This window comes from Gossypium hirsutum, chromosome D04 (assembly GCF_007990345.1).
Source record: "Gossypium hirsutum isolate 1008001.06 chromosome D04, Gossypium_hirsutum_v2.1, whole genome shotgun sequence".
In the NCBI taxonomy this organism is placed as follows: domain Eukaryota; kingdom Viridiplantae; phylum Streptophyta; class Magnoliopsida; order Malvales; family Malvaceae; genus Gossypium; species Gossypium hirsutum.
This window is the reverse complement of record NC_053440.1, coordinates 5,219,856-5,246,530: the sequence shown is the minus strand read 5'-3', so window position 1 is coordinate 5,246,530 and position 26,675 is coordinate 5,219,856. Positions and strand designations below refer to the sequence as shown.

At 32.4% G+C, this 26,675-nt stretch overlaps 3 protein-coding genes across 5 annotated transcripts; all 3 read left to right on the top strand.

The window, feature by feature from the left end:
• The first annotated feature begins 12,724 nt into the window (after positions 1-12,724).
• On the top strand, positions 12,725-14,159 carry LOC107935798 (NAC domain-containing protein 104). Of its 2 annotated transcripts, none has more exons than XM_016868418.2 (3): positions 12,725-13,064; positions 13,165-13,439; positions 13,566-14,159. In XM_016868418.2, exons 1-3 carry the CDS (start codon positions 12,890-12,892, stop codon positions 13,770-13,772), a joined length of 657 nt encoding a protein of 218 aa, XP_016723907.1. In that variant the 5' UTR covers positions 12,725-12,889; the 3' UTR covers positions 13,773-14,159. The 2 variants fall into 2 exon arrangements, with proteins under 2 accessions (XP_016723907.1, XP_016723908.1); XM_016868419.2 differs by having other exon boundaries at positions 12,726-13,064; positions 13,535-14,147.
• Positions 14,160-19,479: 5,320 nt separating this feature from the next.
• Positions 19,480-20,064, top strand: LOC107935794 (uncharacterized). The gene has a single exon (XM_016868415.1). It carries the CDS (start codon positions 19,480-19,482, stop codon positions 20,062-20,064), a length of 585 nt encoding a protein of 194 aa, XP_016723904.1.
• A 1,417-nt stretch (positions 20,065-21,481) lies between these two features.
• LOC107935806 (2-oxoisovalerate dehydrogenase subunit alpha 2, mitochondrial) lies at positions 21,482-25,499 on the top strand. 2 transcript variants are annotated; one of them, XM_016868427.2, is made up of 9 exons: positions 21,482-21,866; positions 22,460-22,597; positions 22,695-22,877; positions 23,114-23,271; positions 23,381-23,480; positions 23,842-23,953; positions 24,065-24,204; positions 24,330-24,515; positions 25,111-25,499. In XM_016868427.2, exons 1-9 carry the CDS (start codon positions 21,588-21,590, stop codon positions 25,276-25,278), a joined length of 1,464 nt encoding a protein of 487 aa, XP_016723916.2. In that variant the 5' UTR covers positions 21,482-21,587; the 3' UTR covers positions 25,279-25,499. The 2 variants fall into 2 exon arrangements, with proteins under 2 accessions (XP_016723916.2, XP_040947693.1); XM_041091759.1 differs by lacking the exon at positions 21,482-21,866 and having other exon boundaries at positions 22,582-22,597; positions 22,700-22,877.
• The last annotated feature ends 1,176 nt before the right edge of the window (positions 25,500-26,675 follow it).

Here is a 26,675-nt window from a genome sequence, read left to right as displayed (position 1 = left end):
TATCAACTACGTAACCACAAACTCATAAATGAGTAAGTTTATCAACATCATATATATTTTCATTCCTAACATAATAGGATTTATAAAACATTTTACACTATTATTAACCTTTTTCATAAAACTACGAATAACTTCCTTTAGTCACTTTCCGTTCCATTTACTAAGCATAAACTTAAATAACAACATCAATTAACTAATTAATATATTTATTCACAACATAGGTAAGTTCAACCATAACATACGTAATTTCTCATATATAAGTACATTATTCAACTCATCAATCCCTTTTTCATCATATCACATTTCAATTATGAAATTACCGTTTCATTACCTTTTCTTACCATTTCATTTGTATAATACCAAACATAAGCATATACATCAATCATAATCTCAAGCTTGACTCTAATCACCATCATCAATACACAAGTTAGTGCATTTATGTATATAACTCATTTGAGGTCAATCACATGATAAACCATTTTATAAGAAATTACACCTTTTGAATCTCACCACCTTTTCATGAACATAAGCATATTTCCATTTGGCCAATTACCATTCCAATGTATATCATTAATATTAAACATGATATAATGCAACCAAAAGCTTAGCACAAACCTAAGCATCATCCATAATCTCAACTAACGAAATCATTTATGTTCAGGTCAATATTCAATAAATAACAAATATTTCAAATTTATTAAACAAATTACCTTACCAAGATTTTCCATACAAATAAAGACATACAGGTAAGAGTACATCGTCAGTCCAACCAAACACACCGAATGCTCACATGAGTCAATCCCTCTAACACACCAATACTCATAAGAGCTAATCCAACCAACACACCAAACAGAGTGTATAACACAAGAGTTCGCAACAAATATTGAACCTTGGTTTACTCAGGTAATATGAATATACACCACTCCATAATCATCTCCACTCCAATCCCCCATCACACACCAAATCACGACTGTACTCTATACCGCGTTCAATCCAATCCGAGTAATCAAATTCAATATTATATATCAAATTACCATTAATTATCAACAATTAAAAATAAATATACAAGTTGTACTATGTTAATCTACTAAAAAGCAAATCATGTTGATATTAAATTCTAACCATACGAACTTACCTGGCTAAATTGCAAAAATGTCAAAGTACAGAGGCATTTTGGTAATTTTTTGTTCTCCTCGATTTCCCACTTGACCTTGATCTAAATTAATAATTTCATTCAATATATTAATTTAGACAATAAAAAAATTAATTTTATACAATTTAGTCATTTTTGAAATTTTTATAAAATTGCCCCTAAAGTTTTACTTTTATTCAATTTAGTCCCTAAGCCCAAAACAAGCAAATTAACCATTTTTACAAAAAAATTGAGCTTATCCAAATGTTCATGGTATCCAAAAAATCCCATTTATGCAACAATTTCACATTAAATCCTTATACTTTTATTAATTTAACAATTTAATCCCAAATTAGAAAATTCATCAAAAATCACTTAATAAAATACTTTTAAATATCAACCAACATTTTAAATTCATGATTTAACATCCAAAATCACAAGGTTCATAAATGGCAACATGAAAAATCTTTAACAGTTTCAAAATCGAAGGTACAAGCTAGCCGGACCTAGTTGCAACGATCTCAAAAACATAAAAATCAAAAGAAACGGGACTAAAACGGACTTACATGCATCAATGAAACATGGCCGAAAGCTTCATCTCAACATCCATAGTGTTTTCGGTTGTTGAAGAAGAAACCAAAAAGCTGATATTAAATTAACCTTTTGTTTGTATTTTATTTTAATTTAATTTATTAAATTACCATTTTAACATTGGTTAATAAACAAATAAAACACCAATTTCATGACCATAATTGTCCATCACATAAATATATGGCATAATTACCATCAAATGAAGGTTTAATTTCACAATTGATCCTTCAATTAAATTAAATTCTAACTAAATAAACTTATTTACAATTTAATCTTAAACTAATTAGGACTAAAAGAAGAATTAATCCAAAAGCTAGTTGATTCAATCATGACACCACCGCTTGGAAACTTTGACCATGATTTAATTACCATTTAAGTCCCTTTATCTTTATCCCTTAAGCCATTTAATCACTTAAATCCAATAGTGATTAAATTTTACTTCTTTTACGATTTAGTCCTTTCTAATTAATTAACTATCGAAACGTTAAAAATTTCTAACGAAACTTTACTACCACCTTAATGACACTCGTAAATTTTATAAAAATATTTACGGCTGGATTTATAGAAATGAGGTCCCGATACATCATTTTCTAAAACCACTTGACCTTAGGGTCTTACCACTTGAACTTAATTAATCATTCAAATAGCATAAATTATCAAATAAAAAACCTTTCAAAAACCATATTTGACTCGTAAATATTAAATAATAATATTTACGAACTTACTCGTTAGATTTGGTGACCCAAAAACCTCTGTTTCCGACACCACTGAAAACGGGCTGTTACATATAATATACACAAAATATAATAATAATTTTTTTATATTTTTATATCTAGATTAAATTACATTAGTAGTCACTTAACTATTATTTTTAGCTATTGAATTATAAAAACTTACAAAATGAACACTCAACTATTAGTAATTTTCTAAATATTTATTTTTAATATTTTACCATACTCATTTTATATTTTACAATTTTTTTTACTTATAGTGTTTAAAAGTTTTATTTATAATGTAACAAATGTTAACTTTTTGTAAAAAAAATTAAACTCTATAAGTAAAAAAATGTAGAATATAATGTAGCCTTTAATCTTATGTTGTTAGTTAAAAGAGGAAGGGATCCCACATTATTTAGGAACAAGCTGCAACCCTATTCATGAGTCTGTATATACACATATCTCATATGTAACACCCCTTACCCGTATCCAACACCGGAATAGGGTACGAGGCATTACCAAAACACATACACTTGTAAACGTATTTAACCGAGTTATAAAATTTCATCAAAATTAAAACTTTCAAAATAATTAACATGTTTTTAAAATCCTTCATAATATATCCTCAAAATATTATAATCACAATAATTAGGGCCCGCGAGACCCGATACATACTCATGCAATTTAATGCTTCATTTCCATTTCATTCAATTCGCAATTTCTCATGCTCATAATTTAAATCATATCACTAGCAATTTCCATTTAATTCACGTGCAATTCAATGACATCAAATTCAAAACTAATACGTATTTACCATTTAACTCAATGTTTATTGATTATACCATTCAATAACACATTTATGAAATTCTCAATTTAGCAATGAAAATATCACTTTAGTTTGAATAACAACATCGTCCTGATATAAATACACTACCACTTATCCATTTACTTTAATTCTTTTGGGCCCATTTGTCACTTACCATCCTTAATCAAATTAGGGAACGGTCACGGAAAATTGAGTACTTCACTTTCACTTTGCCATAGTATAACTATGGTCTTACATATGATCACTTATCACTTGTCCCTGATCAGATAAGTGTAGCCACCTATCACTTTGTTTCTTGATCAGATAAGTGTAGCCACTTATCACTTTGTTTCTTGATCAGATAAGTGTAGCCACTTATCACTTTGTTTCTTGATCAGATAAGTGTAGCCACTTATCACTCTGTCTCTTGATCAGATAAGTGTAGCTAAAGCTATCACTTATCACTTTTCACTTGTCACTTGATCAGATAAGTGTAGCCGAAGCTATCACTTATCACTTTGTCACTTGATCAGATAAGTATAGCCGAAGCTATTACTTATCACTTTCCACTTGTCACTTGATCAGATAAGTGTAGCTAAAGCTACCACTTATCACTTTGTCACTTGATCAGATAAGTATAGCCGAAGCTATTACTTATCACTTTCCACTTGTCACTTGATCAGATAAGTATAGCCGAAGCTATTACTTATCACTTTCCACTTGTCACTTGATCAGATAAGTGTAGCTAAAGCTACCACTTATCACTTTGTCACTTGATCAGAAGTACTCAAATCCGGCGTTCCGCCCAATTTGATCATTTATTCATATATCAGGCTTACCAACATGTGTTAATTCATAAACCATTCATGGTATTATTTCATGCCAAATCATATACTGAATATACCATACACACATACTATGAAACTTTATTTTCACACATGAGCTTAAACCATGACCAATAATGCACAAAAATAAGCATCATTCATATTTCATCGTTTATGAGTTATAATCAAACATATGACCATTTATACACGAATCATTCATATATTTCCCAATTTTCCTCCTCCTCCTCTCCATTCCACATCCTTAATGTGTATAACACACTTAAACAACATTAACCATAATTTCAATATTCACTAACATGTATATTCAAAGCTGTTTATCCGAGTCAGAGTCACTAAATTATTTTTATCCGGAGCTACAGAGCTCCAAATTAAGATCCGTTAATTTTCCCTGAAACTAGACTCACATATCTTTATACCATAAAATTTTCATAATTTTTGGTTCAGCCAAATAGTACAGTTTATTCTTTAAAGTTTCCCCTGTTTTGCTGTCTGACAGTTCCGACCACTCTTCACTAAAAATTAATTATCTCATTGTACAGAATTCGGATGATGTTTTAGCTTGTTTCTTCTAAAAATAGACTCATTAAGGATTCTAACCATATAAACTATAACTCATAATCATTTCTGTACAATTTTTAATGATTTTCCAAAGTCAGAACAGGGGAACCCGAATTCATTCTGACCTTGTCTCACAAAATCTATTATATCTCATGATTTACAATTCCATTGCTCACATCATTTCTTTTATAAGAAACTAGACTCAATAAGCTTTAATTTCATATTTTATTCATCCTCTAATTCAATCTCTACAATTTTTGGTGATTTTTCAAAGTTACACTACTGCTGCTGTCCAAAACTGCTTTAGTGCAAAATGTTGATTTCCATTTTGCCCCAAATTTCACAGTTTATACAATTCGGTCCTTTCTCAATTAACCCCTCAATTAATCTAATTTTCTCAATTAGTACTTTACTAGACATTATAAGTTGTTACACAACTATTGAAATTCAGAATTTCCACATATAACTCTATCTTCAAACTCTTTTACTATTAGGTCCCAAACATTCACTTTCTATTCAATTCTTTCAATAAAATCAGCATATGAACAATTTAAAGCTCTAATTTCATGCTAAATCATCATATACTTCCAGCACATATTCATATCAACTTTCAGCTTCTTTCATAAAATCAAAAACTAATGGATTTAACAAGTGGGCCTAGTTGTAAAAGTCATAAAAATACAAAAATTTCAAGAAATAGTCAAGAATTGAACTTACTTGTAATAAAAATATGAAGAACCAGCTTGAAGAAGCCCTTCCATGGTGTTTTAGCTGATGAGAATTCAGAAAAATGAAGAGAAATCTGGATAATTCCACTTGGGTCCTAACTTTATTAAGCAAATTTTGCAATTTTCCAATTTTGCCCTTAATTCTCCTTACTTTCTTGCTGATTTCATGCCTCTGCCGTCCAGCCCAAATAGACCTTGGGTCTATTTGCCTTTAAAGCCCTCTTCCTTTTATCATTTAAGCTATTTAATCATTTCCCAAAATTTTGCATTTGTTACAATTTAGTCCTTTTTGTTCAATTAATTATCGGAACTTTAAAATTTCTTAACGAAACTTTAATACTAACTTTTTAACACTCCATGAATATTTATAAAAATATTTATGGCTCAGTTTAAAATCCCCGAGGTCTTGATACCTCATTTCGATTCTAATTATTTTAATATTTATTTCTAGTGCACTATTCACTATTTCAAAAATTTTCCTAACTTCATATTTAACTTATACTTACTAAATTAATAATATTTTCTACCCATTTGTCGAATTTAGTGATCTCGAATCACCGTTCCGACACCTCTGAAAATTCAAGCCATTACATTTTTTTTTCGTCGGATTTGTGGTCCCGAAACCACTGTTCCGACTAAGCCTAAAATCGGGCTATTACAACTCTCCCCCCCCTTTAGGGATTTTCGTCCCCGAAAATCTTACCAGATAGTAGGTTAATGATTTACTTCCACAGTATATTTCAAATTCACACATGATTTTGGATTTTCATATCTTTTACAGATAATCACATAGATTCATAAGAAAATCAGGATAGCGATATTTCAGCATCTGAAGCTACACAAAGTATCGAAAAATTACAATCCATATAGAATGATATCCATTTTGATAACCTGAGTAGTTTTCAGAACTATCAAATATTTCTCTCTTTTTATATTGTCCTCATTTTCTAATTCATTCACTTTTCCGACCACATTATTATTCTCCCGTACACGAACTTCTGTAACACTACACTCGTAAGCTTATTCAACCAAAATCTCACAAATTTCATTGTAACATTTTACTAATATGGGGGTGAGTGTAGTAAAGCCTCAAATTTATCTTACACATAAATGCGCATAACACATACCATCACAAATAGCCAATTCATTACTAAGTTCACATTCTCAAAGCATTTAATAAACATTTGCTTTTAATCACTTTTGTTCTCAACACAAAATTCTAACTCAAATCACTAATTCACAATCAAAATTTCTATATAGCATCATAATCCAAATATCATAACTCATATGCTTGTATAATTATAACATTCATCAATAAAAAAAATGTTTTATTCTTTGATCCATACCTTTATGAGTTTCAACTCATAATCAATACATTTTCACTCAAACATTTTAGTATTTATTTCTATACTATTAGAATTAACTCAGTTGAAAAACATATCTGTCTCATCAAGATAATTTTCGTCATAGAACAATACTGATAAGGGGGTGATGGTGAAGTCATAAATCTTTCAACTTGCTCTAATAGATACATATATATATATGATTTTGTATTCATCATCAATGTAATACCATCATAACCACGTAATTCATTCCAAGCAAATTAACACATCTATTTATTACAAATGTTTTCTGTCACTCACAATTTCACACAACGAATTTACTTACTCAAGCTCAACGTTAATATCTAATTAAATTCCAATACTTGGCTTCTATTTTACTTACCGACATTTGCCAAATTAGAGAACGTCTTACGGAATTGAGGACTTCGTTTTCTCGATGCCATAGTCCAACTATGGTCTTACACGTAATCACAAATCACATACCGATGCCATAGCCCAACTATGGTCTTACACGAAATCACATATCACTTACCGATGCCATAGCCCAGCTATGGTCTTACACGGAATCACATATCACACATATCACTTACCGATGCCATAGCCCAGCTATGGTCTTACACGGAATCACATAATCACATGTTCACATGTTGCCATGGTCAAACCATGGTCTTTTCCGTCAATTCATCACATATCACTGAACGAAAGTACTCATTCCTGCGTTCTACTCAATTTGACTTCCAATTCAATTTTTCATACTATTATAATATTCATGGTTTAGACATAAAACAAAATATCTTATTATCTTTAATTTAACAATTAAACATAAGATTCTATCATATGAACATACTAATTTCACTTATTCAAGCAGATGTACATACACACGTTCCATCTATTTAAGTAAATTTGCTTATCATATTCACTTAATCAAATATGTTGAGCACATAGCATTATATAATCACCAACATACTTGGATGAGCTTGTCACAACATAAACTTTTTTTTTTAACTTATAGTCATCTATTTTCATACATGAACACATCCATATCACAAATTTTTATACTTACCTTTCCAAATTCCAACATAACGTGAGCATATTTCATTTATCTCAATATCATTTTTAGCATTATCGAAAATAGCTCGATTGAAAATCATCTCTGTCTTAACAAAGCAATTTCGTTAGAGCCCGGAGATATCACATCATCAAGAGTAATAACGTGGCATGTATAGCTAGGCTCCCATATGCTATGTTTGGTCCGAGAACCGACTAAACCGTAGCTCTGATACCACTAAATGTAACACCCCTTACCCGTATCCAACACCGGAATAGGGTACGAGGCATTACCAAAACACATACACTTGTAAACGTATTTAACCGAGTTATAAAATTTCATCAAAATTAAAACTTTCAAAATAATTAACATGTTTTTAAAATCCTTCATAATATATCCTCAAAATATTATAATCACAATAATTAGGGCCCGCGAGACCCGATACATACTCATGCAATTTAATGCTTCATTTCCATTTCATTCAATTCGCAATTTCTCATGCTCATAATTTAAATCATATCACTAGCAATTTCCATTTAATTCACGTGCAATTCAATGACATCAAATTCAAAACTAATACGTATTTACCATTTAACTCAATGTTTATTGATTATACCATTCAATAACACATTTATGAAATTCTCAATTTAGCAATGAAAATATCACTTTAGTTTGAATAACAACATCGTCCTGATATAAATACACTACCACTTATCCATTTACTTTAATTCTTTTGGGCCCATTTGTCACTTACCATCCTTAATCAAATTAGGGAACGGTCACGGAAAATTGAGTACTTCACTTTCACTTTGCCATAGTATAACTATGGTCTTACATATGATCACTTATCACTTGTCCCTGATCAGATAAGTGTAGCCACCTATCACTTTGTTTCTTGATCAGATAAGTGTAGCCACTTATCACTTTGTTTCTTGATCAGATAAGTGTAGCCACTTATCACTTTGTTTCTTGATCAGATAAGTGTAGCCACTTATCACTCTGTCTCTTGATCAGATAAGTGTAGCTAAAGCTATCACTTATCACTTTTCACTTGTCACTTGATCAGATAAGTGTAGCCGAAGCTATCACTTATCACTTTGTCACTTGATCAGATAAGTATAGCCGAAGCTATTACTTATCACTTTCCACTTGTCACTTGATCAGATAAGTGTAGCTAAAGCTACCACTTATCACTTTGTCACTTGATCAGATAAGTATAGCCGAAGCTATTACTTATCACTTTCCACTTGTCACTTGATCAGATAAGTATAGCCGAAGCTATTACTTATCACTTTCCACTTGTCACTTGATCAGATAAGTGTAGCTAAAGCTACCACTTATCACTTTGTCACTTGATCAGAAGTACTCAAATCCGGCGTTCCGCCCAATTTGATCATTTATTCATATATCAGGCTTACCAACATGTGTTAATTCATAAACCATTCATGGTATTATTTCATGCCAAATCATATACTGAATATACCATACACACATACTATGAAACTTTATTTTCACACATGAGCTTAAACCATGACCAATAATGCACAAAAATAAGCATCATTCATATTTCATCGTTTATGAGTTATAATCAAACATATGACCATTTATACACGAATCATTCATATATTTCCCAATTTTCCTCCTCCTCCTCTCCATTCCACATCCTTAATGTGTATAACACACTTAAACAACATTAACCATAATTTCAATATTCACTAACATGTATATTCAAAGCTGTTTATCCGAGTCAGAGTCACTAAATTATTTTTATCCGGAGCTACAGAGCTCCAAATTAAGATCCGTTAATTTTCCCTGAAACTAGACTCACATATCTTTATACCATAAAATTTTCATAATTTTTGGTTCAGCCAAATAGTACAGTTTATTCTTTAAAGTTTCCCCTGTTTTGCTGTCTGACAGTTCCGACCACTCTTCACTAAAAATTAATTATCTCATTGTACAGAATTCGGATGATGTTTTAGCTTGTTTCTTCTAAAAATAGACTCATTAAGGATTCTAACCATATAAACTATAACTCATAATCATTTCTGTACAATTTTTAATGATTTTCCAAAGTCAGAACAGGGGAACCCGAATTCATTCTGACCTTGTCTCACAAAATCTATTATATCTCATGATTTACAATTCCATTGCTCACATCATTTCTTTTATAAGAAACTAGACTCAATAAGCTTTAATTTCATATTTTATTCATCCTCTAATTCAATCTCTACAATTTTTGGTGATTTTTCAAAGTTACACTACTGCTGCTGTCCAAAACTGCTTTAGTGCAAAATGTTGATTTCCATTTTGCCCCAAATTTCACAGTTTATACAATTCGGTCCTTTCTCAATTAACCCCTCAATTAATCTAATTTTCTCAATTAGTACTTTACTAGACATTATAAGTTGTTACACAACTATTGAAATTCAGAATTTCCACATATAACTCTATCTTCAAACTCTTTTACTATTAGGTCCCAAACATTCACTTTCTATTCAATTCTTTCAATAAAATCAGCATATGAACAATTTAAAGCTCTAATTTCATGCTAAATCATCATATACTTCCAGCACATATTCATATCAACTTTCAGCTTCTTTCATAAAATCAAAAACTAATGGATTTAACAAGTGGGCCTAGTTGTAAAAGTCATAAAAATACAAAAATTTCAAGAAATAGTCAAGAATTGAACTTACTTGTAATAAAAATATGAAGAACCAGCTTGAAGAAGCCCTTCCATGGTGTTTTAGCTGATGAGAATTCAGAAAAATGAAGAGAAATCTGGATAATTCCACTTGGGTCCTAACTTTATTAAGCAAATTTTGCAATTTTCCAATTTTGCCCTTAATTCTCCTTACTTTCTTGCTGATTTCATGCCTCTGCCGTCCAGCCCAAATAGACCTTGGGTCTATTTGCCTTTAAAGCCCTCTTCCTTTTATCATTTAAGCTATTTAATCATTTCCCAAAATTTTGCATTTGTTACAATTTAGTCCTTTTTGTTCAATTAATTATCGGAACTTTAAAATTTCTTAACGAAACTTTAATACTAACTTTTTAACACTCCATGAATATTTATAAAAATATTTATGGCTCAGTTTAAAATCCCCGAGGTCTTGATACCTCATTTCGATTCTAATTATTTTAATATTTATTTCTAGTGCACTATTCACTATTTCAAAAATTTTCCTAACTTCATATTTAACTTATACTTACTAAATTAATAATATTTTCTACCCATTTGTCGAATTTAGTGATCTCGAATCACCGTTCCGACACCTCTGAAAATTCAAGCCATTACATTTTTTTTTCGTCGGATTTGTGGTCCCGAAACCACTGTTCCGACTAAGCCTAAAATCGGGCTATTACATCATATCCCACATTGCTTAAGAAAACAAGGAAAATGAGACTTTGGGTCTTTATAAAGATCTGTTTTGTAAGTTTTATTTCTATATACACCTTAAAATAATAAAAAAATGGTGTTGCCACTTTGGGTCTTTATAAAGGCTTATTCTTGTAAATTTTTTTAAAAAAATTTATTTTTATAATATTTAAAAAAATCACCTTTTTTTGAAAATTTAATCTAAGAACGGGCAAAAGCATGCTCATGTTAGCTCGTTTTTGCTGACACGGGGTAAAGCTTGTCCCCGTTAGTGTGTTTTTATGAAATTTCCTCTTAAAACACTTCCATATAGGCGCATTTTAACTTTTTTTACCCATTTTAATAAATAAAGTTTAAAGTTCATTTCCGTAAATAAAGTAGGAAATTAATTTTTTAATACAATAGTCATAATAATGGGAAATTGACACTACGAAACATTTACAACAATCAACGGTTCTTAATGTTACTTAGGTTATCTTTGGATCAATGTTTTTTGGTGCGTTGCAGGTTTTAGTGCAATTTACTCTCTTAGGGTGGGTTTGGATGGGCGATTGGGTGCGGTGCGGTGCGTTTAGTTTACTTTTTGTCTCACACTACAGTATTGCTACAGTATCTAATCTCATCGCCACCGCTGTTTTTACATTAACCGCAGGTAAATGCACCGCCCATCCAAACTCACCCTTATTCTCACCACCCTCAAGGTTGTTTGGCACTCTCTTAGTCGAGGGAAGGTGCCTCCCCAGTGCCACTTTCACTTTTTTTTTTAAAATTTTAATTAAAATATTAAACAATAACTATCATTTAATATCAAATGTTTTAAATAAGTTAATATAAATGTATTTTTATTATTTAATATTTTTTATTATATACATTCGTTTTGAATATATAGTATCTAATCTTACTATTATAATAATTAATCTTTCCAATATCACATCCAAATGGACCCTAACCTAGTATTTGTTTGTTTTCCTACCTCTTGGACTCGGATATTCTTTTCTAAGACTGTTTTTCGAATTTGCTAATTGAGAAATGTTTTACGTCCAAATAAATAATAAGTGATTACTGTTAACGTATATTTGTTGGTGGATCGGATTTGGAGATGAACATTATAAAAATGTGAAATAAATGTTTTTGGATGTTATCGAATTTTTACAAGATGAAGGTAAATTAAAAGATGTTGAGCTGATACTTCATACATCCGAAAAATATAAGATGGAGAGAGATCCCCTATCCCGTGTTTTTTTCTGATTTAAGAGTTTGAAAGAATTATGAGTAAAAAAGTAGATTGTATGAAAAAACAATAATTTAGAATTTTTTATTCAGAACATAATTTAAAATTTGGATAATCTGAAAGAAATCTAACCAACACCAGAGTAGAATAAGCAACAGTATTGTATTGGTCCAAACAACTTGTGGATGAAGGATGATTGTGATATACTAATCCTCCATAAAATAAATATAAGTTAAATAAAACTCCAATTGTTTTCCTTAAAAGAACAGTAATACTTCAATATTATCCATTTCTCCTGGAGTCCATCCCATAATATTATATATATATATATTCTTTTACAGCCGCCTTTTTATCAATTCGGAATGATCATCATCATCCATTTCCAACATTGTAAATATTTGGAAACACAGCCTATAAAAAGTAAAGAGAAGGCATAGCAACAATCCCAAATTAGTGTATTTGACTTTTGGTTATACATACACACCTTGCTCTGCTTAGGTTTTCATATAGATGGAAATGGAAGATGGCCGCAGTGTCAACCACCTCCCTCCAGGCTTTCGATTTTGCCCTACCGACGAAGAACTTGTTCTTCACTTTCTCTACCCCAAGTCCCTCCATTTACCTTGCTATTCCAACATCATTCCTGAACTTGATCTTCATCGGCTTCACCCTTGGGAACTAGATGGTAAGCTTTCTATACATTATATATATATTCTCTCACTGTCATGTTATTATTTCAGCATATATATGTTATGTTCTGTAATATGGCTTTGTTGACTGAATAGGGAAGGCGTTGATGAGCGGTAAACGGTACTTCTTCTTTAGCCAAAAGATGGAAAATCGGGTCCTGGAAAATGGGTATTGGAAGCAATTAGACATGGAGGAGCCAATCTTCAGTGGTGGTTCAGGGAAAGTTGGGGTGAAGAAACTCTTTGAATTCTACATTGGTGGGGCTCCATTTGGTATGAAAACAAATTGGGTGATGCAAGAGTACCATCTTTGTAATTGGGGCTCAGCCCTTTCATTCCACTACCCTAAAACAAAAGGAATCAGAAAACTGGTAAGCAAGCACTTCCCTTGTCAATTTTGATTGTTAGTAGCTAGCATGTTCATCATTGAACATATTTCTAATCAAGGTGGAGTTTACCTTGTTAGGATTCTAATTATAAGTGGGTTCTATGTAAAGTTGAAGAGCATAAGGGCAATGCTCAGAGCTTCAACTACAGTGATGAAGATGGAAGTGAGCTATCATGCCTTGATGAAATGTTCTTGTCATTGGACGATGACCTTGATGATATATCTTCCTCCCATTTCTTGTGAATATATATATAATTTGCTAGTTTTTATATCTGGTTTTCTGTTTTGTTATTGTATAGAGTACAAAGAAAAATAAATGTTTTGTAGAATGCTTTTTATATATATATATATAAAGTTTATAAATTTATGTAATATACATATGATATTGTTGCTTTGGAGAGTGCATCTGAGCACAAACACCTGACAGATGAACTTAAGACATAGTTGTTCCAAATGTTTTAGAATTTTGGCCTACTTAACAAGAGAAATAGCCTATCAAAGCCCCAAGAGACCAAGTTTGTAACTTGAAGGTCTCATGCCCTATTGGCTCTTCCATCTTACAAGAGGTCGCTCATTTTCACTCTCCTTTCTTTTCAACATTTGTTTTTTTTCTTAAATCCATATATATGATTTGAGCAGCGGAACAAATGATGTTTGGGAGTTAAACCAAAGAAGGGATGTGAATGCTAAACTTGTAAAATATAGTAGTGAAATGTATATATCTATTGGATCTATGATGTTTGCCTACAAAAAAAAATGCATGTTCATTGTCGTACTTCAAATTTTATACATTACTTGATAGAAATCGATTAATCTCAATCAACAATGATCGAGGCTTTTTCTTTTTTTTTTTTCAATTATATTACTATTATAATGCACCATGGATGTTAGAGGAGAGATTCTATCTCATGTATACATGTTGTATTTTACAGAAGCGACCAAATGGAGGCAGATCTATTTTCCGGTAGAGAGGGTAGCAATAAGGTTTGAGATTGAAAATGTTTAATATATTTTCATTGGAATTTTAGATTTCATAAATATAATAAATTATCAAAAAAAAAGTTAAATTAAATATTTGATAAATTTTTAAATTTATTTACGGAACTAAAAAATTTACAAGTGTACCGAATATTAACCCTAAAAAAATAATTTAAATAGCTTACTAAAATAAATAAATAAATAAATTAAAGGGCAGTAGACCAACGTGGGTCACAGCTGCCCTACCCGTTCCTGAGCCGACAGAGGGGGCAAGCCAGACTAGATCGGTCTTTGTTTGTCCGGCTCAGTCTATAACTAACCTTTGGGCTCTTACATTGTGCTACCTTGTTTGGGTTCTAGCTCAAATAAAGTTTGTCCGGTCCAGTTCTATAACTACCCATATATTATATTCATGCACCTTTAAATCATGTTTATGAATTAACTGGACGGGTTAGGTCGGGTTTAAGAATAATATTAATATACTTTATGCTTATTCAAGTCTAGTTCAGCCCAAAATTTGAGCCTAAAATTTTCTTTTAATTTGTTTATATTTGTAAAAACTTAACTGGTCTGCCAATAATTTTTTTTAAAAATATTTATATATTTTTTAATATTTAATATTTAATAATTTTATATATTTTTTATTTATGAAAATTTTTTATAGTCATCTTAACATTATTCCAATGTTTACATTAGAGTAGTAGTATATATTTAGTATAAATTTATTTTTTTAATGTGTTCTAAATTTCATAATATATAAAAGTAACATAATATAAAGTATTATAAACTTAAAACAGGTCGGGCTAAGCTTGGGCTTTAAATGTTCAAGCCCGAACCCGGTACATATTTTAAATGAGCCTAATTTTTTGCTTAACCCATATTTTGGGCCTAATATTTTTGCCCAAACTCTTTCAAACTTTGGGCGGACCTTCGAGTTTGGGCGGGTAACTCGATCATTGAACAACTCTATTTTGGCTACATAAAAAATGCTTTTTGGTTGTTAGTTTGTTTTAGGTTTTTATGATTGGTATTAGGTTGTTGATAAGGGTGTTTAATCGGTTAACCGACCCGAACTAGCATTAACCAAACTTTTTAAACCCTAGATTGTTAACCAAACTGAATTTTTTTCAGAAAAATAAGTAACCGAACCAAACTTTTTCGATTAATTCGGTCAGTTAACCGAATTAACCGAAATTTATATATTTTTTGTTTTTTTTGTTAAAACAAGTATAAAACATATAAAAAATTAACCGAATTAACCGAATATAATATATGTAAAATGTATATAAAAAATATAAATTTTCGGTTAATTAACCGATTTCAAACCGAATTAACTGTTAACCGAACTTTCAAAAAATTATTAACCGACCCCGACTGAATTAATTCTGTTAACCAATTGATTAATTGAATTAACTCGGTTCGGTCGATTAAATCAGTTTTACTTGAAATTTATGCACCCCTAGTTGTTGATGTGTTTTGCTTTCAAGGTTGAATTAGATGGGAAAACGTGAGATCTACATAGAAATTATAGCGAGGTGGTGACTCGTGCCGTCATCACCTCTTCTTGTGGGCTTGATTCCTTCTCATTCGTATTCCTAGTAACTTGGTAGTGACTTTTCACTCTAATATCGACTCATTTGCCTTTTTTTAATAGTAAAATAAATTTATTTTCAAATTTACCCTTAGTATTTATATGATTAAATCAATAATATATAATATAATATTAAATAAAAAATTTAAATTAATTATATTATCACTTAAATATTGAGGCCAAGTTGAGTTTCGACTCGATTTAAACGCAAATTTAAATCTAAACTTATTTTCAAGTTGACCCAACTTAGTAGCATGTTTTACTATTCAATTATTAATAAAAAAAATTGTTTTTATGTTAGTTTAGTTAAACTAAAATTTTAAATTAATTTTTATTATTTAAATTGAGTTAAACTAAGTTATCTTGGGAAAATAAAATCTTTTTTCAAGCTCAACTCAAGTCAGGTCGCGCCTACTACACCATGGTCCAATCCATAGCCAAATTTACTCTTATATATATATATATATTATAATTAAATTTATTTGTTTAATGAAAGTACAATATTATTAATTTTAATATCTATTGTTAAATATTAAATATTTTATTATATTCAATAAAATATAAATTCTGAATATATAATAATTTAATTTTAAATAATAATTATTTTAGTAACCCTATTTTAATATTATTTTAATATAATTATATAATTACAGTAATAAATTAGGTTATTAAATTTTAACATGATTTATGTTAATAACTTTTTTAAAATAAATATAATTAATTTAAACTTTTAAAAAATTATTATTAAGTCGAGCCGTAAAATCACCATTTTCAATCTATTCCTTATGTATTCCTTAAATCATTTTACCTAACCTAATACTATACTTATCACTTCAATTCAATCGATCAATAATTTCTATTATTTCTCAATTCCATTCTCACCGCAAAACTATTATATTATTACTCTATTCGATTTTAGTGAGCCAAACATGCATGTTTGTCTACGATAAGGCAAATCATTTGGCTTATCTTTAAAGAACCAGTCGTAAACCAAATATGTTTGTCTTGAACCAGTCATGAACTACCCTTCGTGAATATCATTGGAGCCATTGATAACTCTAGAATATAGAGTTGTTTTCAACACTTTTAAACTAATAATTCATGCAAATTTTGAGTGGTTGATAACAAATTTTAGGGTTTTGTTAAAAGCCTGTCACGTTGAATAATACTAAGACAAATTTGTTATTTTGATCATTTTATATGCTAAACACATTAATTTTAGTTTTGAAGGTAGCTAGTCAACTGGGAAGAAAAACAGTCTTGAAGCTCACCTATTGAGACTCAATGTTATAGCATTTCTACCGCATAAGCTATGAAGAAGTGGACAGATGTATTATCATTAAGAAGAAGTGAATATATGTCTTACGGTTGAATTCACTAGGGAAGAAATTGTGAATCATCAGATCAACCGCAACAAATCACCCAGACCATATGAAATGTCGACACTCTTTTTTCAGAAAACTGGAATATTATTGGGAAGGATGTGGTCAATACTTGTCTTGGAGTTATTAAAGGAACTGTTGATACGAGGGATATAAGTTTCTGCAATGTGATGTATAAGGCGGTATTGATGGCCATTGTCAATAGGATTAAGACTATTCTTCCACAGTGCATTAGCGAAAATAAAGTGGCTTCATCCGTGGAAGGCAAATTATAGATAACATCATGGTGGCCTATGAGATTGTTTATTCATTAAAAGAATGAAAAAAAAGGAGAAAAGGGAGAATTCGTGCTGAAATTAGATATAAGCAAAACTTACTATAAGGTGGAAAGAAGATTTGTTGAAAGGATTATGCAGAGAATGGGATTTACCGTAAGCTAAATTAATCTCATCATGAGATGCATTTCGACGGTGACATACTCGATCATCTTCAATGGGGAAATTCTTGAAATTTTACTCCCTCAAGAGGCCTATGATAAGGCAATCCGTTATCACATTTTCTCTTTGTGATATGTGCAAAAGGTTTATCGACCCTTCTTAAATAGAATATGACTACGGACAACGGGTTGGGCATTCAAGCTTTGCCGACATGGGCCATTTAGCCACCTCTTTTGTGCCGATGATAGTCTTTTGTTTGCCAAAGCTTCTCAAGAGTGCGGGGAAAGGCTTCTAAATATGTTAAAAATGTATAAAGATCAATCGGGACAAAAGATCCACTATTAAAAACCAACTCTCTTCTTTAGTTCGAATACTAAGGCACAAGAAAAAGAAATGATCTACAGATTATTTAGAGTCCTAATTGTTGAAAATCCAAAAAAATATCTTGGCTCCCTACCATGATTGGAAAAGGGAAGAGAAGGGCTTTCAAAGACATTGTGGATAGAGTTAGAACAAGAATTAAAGGATGGTCGAAAAAGTTTCTTCTTTCGGGGGAAGAGAGATCTTTATTAAATCTGTTTTTCAAGCAATTTCAATGTATGCAATGCAATGCTTCCTACTTCTAAAACCTCTTCGTGATGAGATAACAAGGTAGTAAGAAGGTTTTGGTGGCACAACAATGATGAAGGAAAAGGAATATCTTGGCTCAAATGGAACAAAGTTTGTCAACCAAAGAGTGTAGGGGGCATGGGGGTTCTAGGATTTGCATTTCTTCAACCTTGCTCTTTTAGCGAAACAAAGATGGCGTCTCATTCACAATAAGAACTCACTTTGCCATAAAGTCTTTAAAGTTAAAACTTTCCGAATTGTTCCTTTATAGAAGCAAAGGTTGGTTGCTACCCCTCTTTCCTTTGGAGAAGCATTTGGAACAGCAAAGCTATTCTTCATAAAGGTGCTAGATGGCCTATTGGAAATGGTCTCACCACACGAATTAAAGAAGTTTGGATTCCAACCCAATTAAATTCCTTGGCTCCATCCTCTTGTACCAACTTCAACGAAGAATCTAAGGTTTGTGAACTTATCGATGCAAGCTGAATGGTTTGGAGGGAGAACCGTATTAAGAGGGAGTTCTCTAAAGAGGAAGCAGAGGCAATTTGCAAGGTTCCATTAATGAACCAGAATGCTGAAGATAAACTGATCTGGACCTGGAATGCTGATGGGAATTACTCAGTTCAAAGTGGGTATAGCTGTTTGCTTCAATCGGCTAACGAGTTGGGACCTCATAGAATTGCATGGAAATTGATATGGAAAGAGAAAGTGAGCAACAAAATCAAGATCTTCTGTTGGAGAGTGTGCAATATTATTCACCCCTCAGGTTGTGCTTTGAATGCACAAATACAAGGTGCGAGTTTTGCTTGTTTAAGATGTGGAAATGAGTCAAAAGATGTTATGCATGCCCTACGTGAATGCCATTCTGCGAAGAGTGCATTGGCCTTAAGTAGATTTTCGAATCAGATTTGCGATGGGGACGTGAACAGCGAAGGAAGATGATTTTGACAGGTTCCTTTTTTTTTTATTTGGAAATTATGGAACTCGAGAAATGCTTCATTTTTTCGCAATTCCAATGATATCAATATGAGAATTGCTGAAAGTGCCAAGAATTGCTACAAGGATTTCACTGAAGCAAATATGAGAAGCAAAAAAAGTGATGGTTATTCACCTTGCTGCCAATGGAGAAGCCCAACCTCCAATTTTATTAAGGTCAATTTTGATGCTAGTTTTAAGGCATCAAACAACAATGGAGGGGTGGGAGTTGTGTTAAGAGACTTTGAAGGATTTGTGGTCGGTGCAGCAGCTTTGAAATTGCCAGTTGTAGCAAACACTGCTACTGTGAAAGCTATTGTAGCTGTCAAAGCCATTGAAACAACTATTGGCATGGGATTTTCTTATGTTATTTTCGAAGGTGATGCAAGAGTGATTATGAAAGGATTGATTAGTAAAGAAGAAGACTTTTCCGAGATTGTACCAATTCTTGACAAGGCCAAATCCTTGCTGCAACAATTTGATAAGTTTCATATCAACCATACGCGACAAGAACGCAACAAGGCTGCCCATGAGCTTACAAAATTTAGCAGTACTCTTGATAACGATTTGTATTGGATTGAGGACTATGCTGCTTGTATCCACCAAGCTATTTTGGATGATGCTGTCAATCTCTAATGAAATATTTGAAGTTTCCATTCAAAAAGAAGAAGAAGAAGAAGAAGAAGAGATCAAACCACAATTTTAAGTATGGTAAGGGACCAAAACTAAAATTCAAGCACTAATCTATAATGAAAAACAAAAAGAAAGCACAATACCATGAGGTGCCACATGTCAATAGAAGAAAGGTTGACTTGTTTAAGGTTTGCTTAAACTTACCCTTCAATTGGAAGAATGCTCCCCCATTAGAGTTATTTCCCTAATTTCTTTACTTCTGAATGCAGCTACGATGAGTGCATTAGAATTGGATAGCATTAGCAACTACTTGACTTCGCTAATTATTTCATTTACTTTATATGAACATTTTTTTTCTTGTATAGATTAATTTCATTCCTTCAACTACTTTTGAAATTTTATTTTGTATAAAAAAAATATTATATATACAATTTAATTGACAATAAAATATTTTTTTAACAAACAACGATTGAATATTATATCTACACTTTAATTAATAATTAATAATTAATTTATACTAACTAGACTTAATTATGGATTGGGTCGATGTAAAATTTTATGTCTGACTTGAAAAATGGGCATAAAATTCTATCCAAACTTGGTCCAGATTAAAAATGCTAAACCCGACCCCACTTGGTTTTCTCATATTAATTTTTTTAATTATTTTTATATAAAAATAAATTTAAAAAATATAATGCATCAAATACACTACAGACATTAAAATGAATACTTCTCAATAAATTAAAATAGTCGCAACTTAACAAACAAATACCTTTAAAATAGTAGCAAAATTAACAATAACACAATAATTATACAATATTCAAATAAATGATAACAATAATATAATAACGAAATTGTAACAAAATAACAAGAAAACAACTTATTCGGGCCAAATCAAGCCCAAGCAAAAAATTTTACCTAAAACTCGATCTGTTAAAAAATGGACATTACTTTTTTACCCAAATCTGTTTTTGAATGATGTGAACTAATAATTTAACTCATGATCGAGTTTAATACAAATAGAAAGTCCGGAGGTAGTTATTAATAATAAAAGAGGCGGAAAGAAGCAGATAAGGGGGTGATGTAGGAGTCTACATGGAATCGTTATCGTGAAAGGCGTTTTCAACCTCTATTAATTCTTTATTATGCACATTTATATTATATTATTAATATTATAGTCATTATACTGTCTATATTAATCAAGGACGTCCACGCTCCTACCATTAGTAGTGATTCTACTGTCTATCTTAACCCACTGATTAACTGAAATTAGTTCAGTCTTGAACACTATAATAAGTAAAGAAAAAAGGAAAAAAAATAAATTTCTGTTTGGCCTTTGCTAGCGAGTATGTTGTTACGCTCAAACTCGCGCGTGGTAATAATAGCTTAAATCTCATTGATTAAATCCATGAAGCGTATCACGTCTAGAGTATCGATCCTCGTCGGCGTATTAATCATCTAAAAAAGCTTCCTTTATTTGTCCTACGAAAATTTTGTTTTGACCATCTAACTTGAATCTCTTTTCCATGGCTTTCTATTCGAAAAATCCAAGAAACATTATCAACAACCTTAAATCAAAGGTCGGATTATGGAGTTTAATGAAGCAGAGTCATGGTACTTGTTCTTACAGCTCTTGTCTGAATACCATTCATCTTCACCGTTTCCTCCCATTAACTACTCTACCACAATTCACAAACCCAGATTCTATTTCCCATAAAAAAGGACATTTTCCCCATTTTCAGCGTTTTCAATCCACTACAACTGAGAAACAGATTGATTCTGTCCCAAATGGTGAACAAAGTCAGGTTTGGATTTTCCTTTTTTTAATGTTTTATTATAAATAGTAAGGGTTGTTGTTTCTAGAATTTTGTTAAAATTTATGTTTCTCTCTGACATGTTTCAGGAGTCTTGATCGATCAGTTGTTATCTTTTTGAGACCTTTAGTTGTATACATGTTAAATTTCCTTTATTTGTTGTATACAATGAATTAGATAAAAAGCACTTTAACTTTTGGCCGAAATTAATATCATAGCCAACTAAGGAAGGTTGCCAACATGATCATTGGGATCTAGATTTACTTATCTGTTCTGTTTTGGAGCTTTTCATGTTTTACTGATATTACAAATGGGTGGTTTGGTTGGATATTACTACATCATTTATGCTGTTTAGGTTTCTTGGATTCCATTGGTACTGATTATGAGAGAGATATCACTTGGTTTGCTATTGGAATGACGAATCCGTAAACGAAACTAATCGATTGCACGATCTTGTACTGATGCTTTATAAGCCTTTGCAGCAGATGATAGAATGGGACTCTGTTTCTGTACTTTTGATTCTTCAGTGTGTTGACAACTTAGAATAGTTTTAAAGGCTAATGAAAGCTTTCATTTCATGTAAGGTATTGGATTTTCCAGGAGGAAAAGTTGTATTTTCTCCTGAGATGCGGTTTTTATCGGAATCTCCTAGTGTGTATTCCCAGTGCTACCGAGTTCTTGATGATAATGGTCAGCTAATTAGTCACAGCAACTTTGTTCCGGTATATTCACCTGCTCGAATCAATCATTTCGTTATTGTTTTTGTTTAAATGTATCATTTCAGCCAAAAAGAATCTTATGGATTACATACTAAATTAGGTCAGTGAGGAAGTTGCTGTTAAAATGTATAGCAACATGGTCACCCTTCAAACTTTGGATACCATATTCTACGAAGCTCAAAGGCAAGGAAGAATTTCCTTCTACGTGACCTCCATTGGAGAAGAGGCTATCAACATTGCATCGGCAGCGGCACTTACATCAGATGACATTGTTTTCCCCCAGGTTAGAAGAACATACAATTCCTTCGAGCTTCATTTTTCATTACTATGGATAGAGCATAACTTTAACGATTTACAAATTTATTTTAACCCAGCATCTTGTTTTTAACCCTATGTTCAAAGCATACAATTTCTCGTTGTAGATACTAACCGATATAGACAGCTTATTTAATTAAAGTATAACTGTTGAGAAGTTATACGTGACTACCATGGTTGAAAATTAAATGATGTGATTTTCAGTACAGGGAGCCAGGAGTTCTATTATGGCGTGGTTTCACCTTGCAAGAATTTGCAAACCAGTGTTTTGGAAACAAAGCTGATTATGGGAAAGGCAGACAAATGCCTATTCATTATGGATCTAACAAGCTTAACTACTTCACCGTAGCATCAACTATTGCGTAAGAGATTAAGCTTATCTTTGTGGGAGTTTGTCGGATAGAACTTTCTTAAAATCTTAAGATCTAATTCTGGAAATAAGGGCCATAAACATTCCCCACTGTTTTGCAGTACACAAATTCCTCATGCAGTTGGTGCTGCATATTCTCTGAAGATGGACAAAAAAGATGCATGTGCTGTCACTTACTTTGGTGATGGTGGCACAAGTGAGGTAAATATGAATACTGAAGTTCAGTTTTGATTGAGAAAAATATTTGTTTCTATAATCCATACAATTGCCTCATATGCTACTTATTGTAACTAGACAAGCATAATTTCAGTAAATGAAAATCATTTTTCTTTCCCGAGTATTATATAAAACTTGAACTAAAATCTCCGACTAAACTCCACCACACCCTTAGAACTCTGGTGAAGTCTAGGGGGAATAGATGGAATCCACTGGTTATATTAGAAAACCTTTTGTCCCTCTATTCCTTTCTGTTTCTTTGGAGCAGGATATATATACTGAGTCTCATTGAATTTTAGCTTATGCCTTCTGGTGCTTTGTTTCTAACACGACCAAATAATGGTAGGGAGATTTTCATGCTGCTATGAATTTTGCGGCGGTCACAGAGTCTCCAGTCATTTTTATCTGCAGGAATAACGGATGGGCAATTAGTACACCCACTTCAGACCAGTTTCGAAGTAATGTTGGATCTTTTGTTTTTATGTGCATTCTTTTATTTTAACAATCCTTGAATCTGTCAACAATTTATATATATCCCATCATATATTTTAGTTTTGCACATGTTGTAGGTGATGGGATTGCTGTTAGAGGGCAAGCTTATGGAGTCCGGAGCATTCGTGTAGATGGTAATGATGCACTTGCGATGTATAGTGCAGTTCACTCTGCACGTCATATGGCTGTAAATGAACATAGGCCCATTTTAATTGAAGTAAGTCTTCTGTTGTTAAGTCTTTTCCATCAGTGGCTTTTCAGCAAAACCAAGAGAGGCGTACGCATAATGCTGAAACATAAATGCGACATTTGTTCATCTTTTCTTCTACCATTTCACTTTAGGCTGTTACATATCGAGTTGGACACCACTCCACATCAGATGATTCCACCAAGTACCGTCCTGCCAATGAAATCGAATGGTGGAGAATGGCAAGAGACCCTGTAACAAGATTTCGAAAGTGGATTGAGATAAATGGTTGGTGGGGTAGTGAGGCTGAGTCACAGCTCAGAAGCAGCATTCGGAGTCAGGTATAACACTTTCCCTCTATTCTTCTCTTCAATTAACAATTTCCTGCAACTTTTGGACAATAGTCTCAGAACATAAGTGCTTGGAATTGAAACAGCATTTCTTGCACCATCACCCGATAGCAGTAGGCATAGCAATATTTGTGATAAGTTGTAGCTGATAAAATAGTAGTACTTACATCTCAAGGTGCAATGTATGTGATAGACTCTGATAGCAGAAGGCATCAGATACACTTTCCTTCTATTCTCCTCTTCAATTAACAATTTCCTGCAACTTTCGGACAATAGTCTCAGATCATAAGTGCTTGGAATTGAAACAGCATTTCTTGCACCATCACCCGATAGCAGTAGGCATAGCAATATTTGTGATAAGTTGTAGCAGATGCAATAGTAGTACTTACATCTCAAGGTGCAATGTATGTGATAAACTCTGATGAGCTATTAGAACTGCAAAAGTCTGAAGGCTGTTTGAAGTCACTTCTTGATTTTTTGTGTTCTTTTGTTTGTTTTACATACCCTTTAACCCCTGATTAAATTATTTTATACTGCTGGTTGGAACCTAAATTCCGAAGTTTCTTACTAACAGTCTTCTTGACAGTTATTGCATGCAATTCAGATAGCAGAGAGAGCTGAGAAACCTCCAGTTAATGACTTATTCACAGATGTATACGATAATATTCCGTCCAACCTGCGCGAGCAAGAGAAACTGCTGAAAGAAACCATCAATAGACACCCCAAAGATTACCCTGCAGATGTTCCGATTTAGGTGAACCATATTTACTTACAAGCAGTGATTACTTTTTCTCCAAAGCTTGAACTTGTGATCCTGCAATTAGTTACAATATGAAGCAGACTTAATTATGATGAAGTATTAGAAAGCAAGTAAGCTTTCTTGGATTCAAATGCCTGGAATGATATGTCTCTATTCGATTTGACACTCCCTCATTGCAGTGAAAAGGATGAAAAAAGAAATTTGTTTTTGGATAAGTAATTTTATAATCCAAAGAAGCAGGATGACATGCAATATCTAGACAATGTACTGTATGATGCAAGTAAAGGAACAATCAAACAATATTCTACATACGATGCAAAAACAACAAGCATAACAGAATACTATCTAGCTTGTTGCAGAAAAACTAAATCTGAGATTCTACAAGCCTCCCACAGTTCCCTATTGGTTGAGTCTGCTGCAATTCCCTGCAGACCAGATAACCTCATCTTGATGGTATCCTTTCAGGTCAAGTAGCTGCATTACTTGCTGCTTCCCAAACTGCCTATATCTTATGTTCCTATCCTACCAAGTCTGGTAGATGCAAGCTGCCAAAGCAATCCTTCAACTTCGTTATGCCCGACTGAGCTTCCCTTGCCAGTCAACAACCGTCCTCTGAAATAACTATAGGATTTGTTTCCATATTTCTTTGGAAAAGCTGCAACTAAAGAGCGGGTCTCTTGGACTCATTGTCCTGTCTGCATAATACACAAGGTGCCGCCATCTTTGATTCGCCATTCCATAGCCCTGTCCTTGGTTATCTATCAGGATTGCCATCGAAGCCATTATGGCATGCTTTGGTGTGTGTATTTTGCACCAAATCAACCAATGCGACGCCACTTTCTGCTGCTTAGGCCATGATATTTTTCCACGTTTAGGTAGTGGATTGAGTTGCCCCCTGTCCTCTTCAGTCTGCTCCCAAGCAATTCATGGTGACCCTCCTCCTGCAAACATGGACCAAATGACTATTAATTTTTTACACATGCATCAAGTAGTTAATGTATATCTAGTACGTACATGCATCTTATGACAAGCAAACAACAGATTCCCAACATTCTTTTCTTCTTCGGTAAATGTAGCTTGTTGTTGATTATTGAGACAACAATCTTTTTGCACATGCCTGAACTTCTTGCAATTGTAGTATTGTTGCTTGCCTCTATTCCAACAATCTTTCTCTTCATAACTGTTCTTTTTACAAATTCCACACCATTTATTAGATCCAATATCATTGTCTCATCCACCATTGTTGTTGCTTCTACCTCGTCTATGTGAATTTCTTCCTCTGCCTCAGCCGCTTCCAAATCTACCACCTCTGGAAGGCTTGCCTTTATTTTTCATTTTTTCATTGAAGATTTCTCACCATTCTTGGAATCAATGGTAAGCTCGGATTAAAT

What these genes read in the sequence shown, in the direction of transcription:
- LOC107935798 (XM_016868418.2), top strand. Translation starts at nt 12,890, where the DNA reads ATGGAAATGGAAGATGGCCGCAGTGTCAACCACCTCCCTCCAGGCTTT. An exon ending in TCACCCTTGGGAACTAGATG is followed by an intron (nt 13,065 to 13,164) that starts GTAAGCTTTCTA and finishes TTGACTGAATAG; the next exon opens with GGAAGGCGTTGATGAGCGGT. An exon ending in CAAAAGGAATCAGAAAACTG is followed by an intron (nt 13,440 to 13,565) that starts GTAAGCAAGCAC and finishes TTCTATGTAAAG; the next exon opens with TTGAAGAGCATAAGGGCAAT.
- LOC107935794 (XM_016868415.1), top strand. Translation starts at nt 19,480, where the DNA reads ATGAGAATTGCTGAAAGTGCCAAGAATTGCTACAAGGATTTCACTGAA.
- LOC107935806 (XM_016868427.2), top strand. Translation starts at nt 21,588, where the DNA reads ATGGCTTTCTATTCGAAAAATCCAAGAAACATTATCAACAACCTTAAA. An exon ending in ATAGGCCCATTTTAATTGAA is followed by an intron (nt 24,205 to 24,329) that starts GTAAGTCTTCTG and finishes ATTTCACTTTAG; the next exon opens with GCTGTTACATATCGAGTTGG. An exon ending in GAAGCAGCATTCGGAGTCAG is followed by an intron (nt 24,516 to 25,110) that starts GTATAACACTTT and finishes TCTTCTTGACAG; the next exon opens with TTATTGCATGCAATTCAGAT.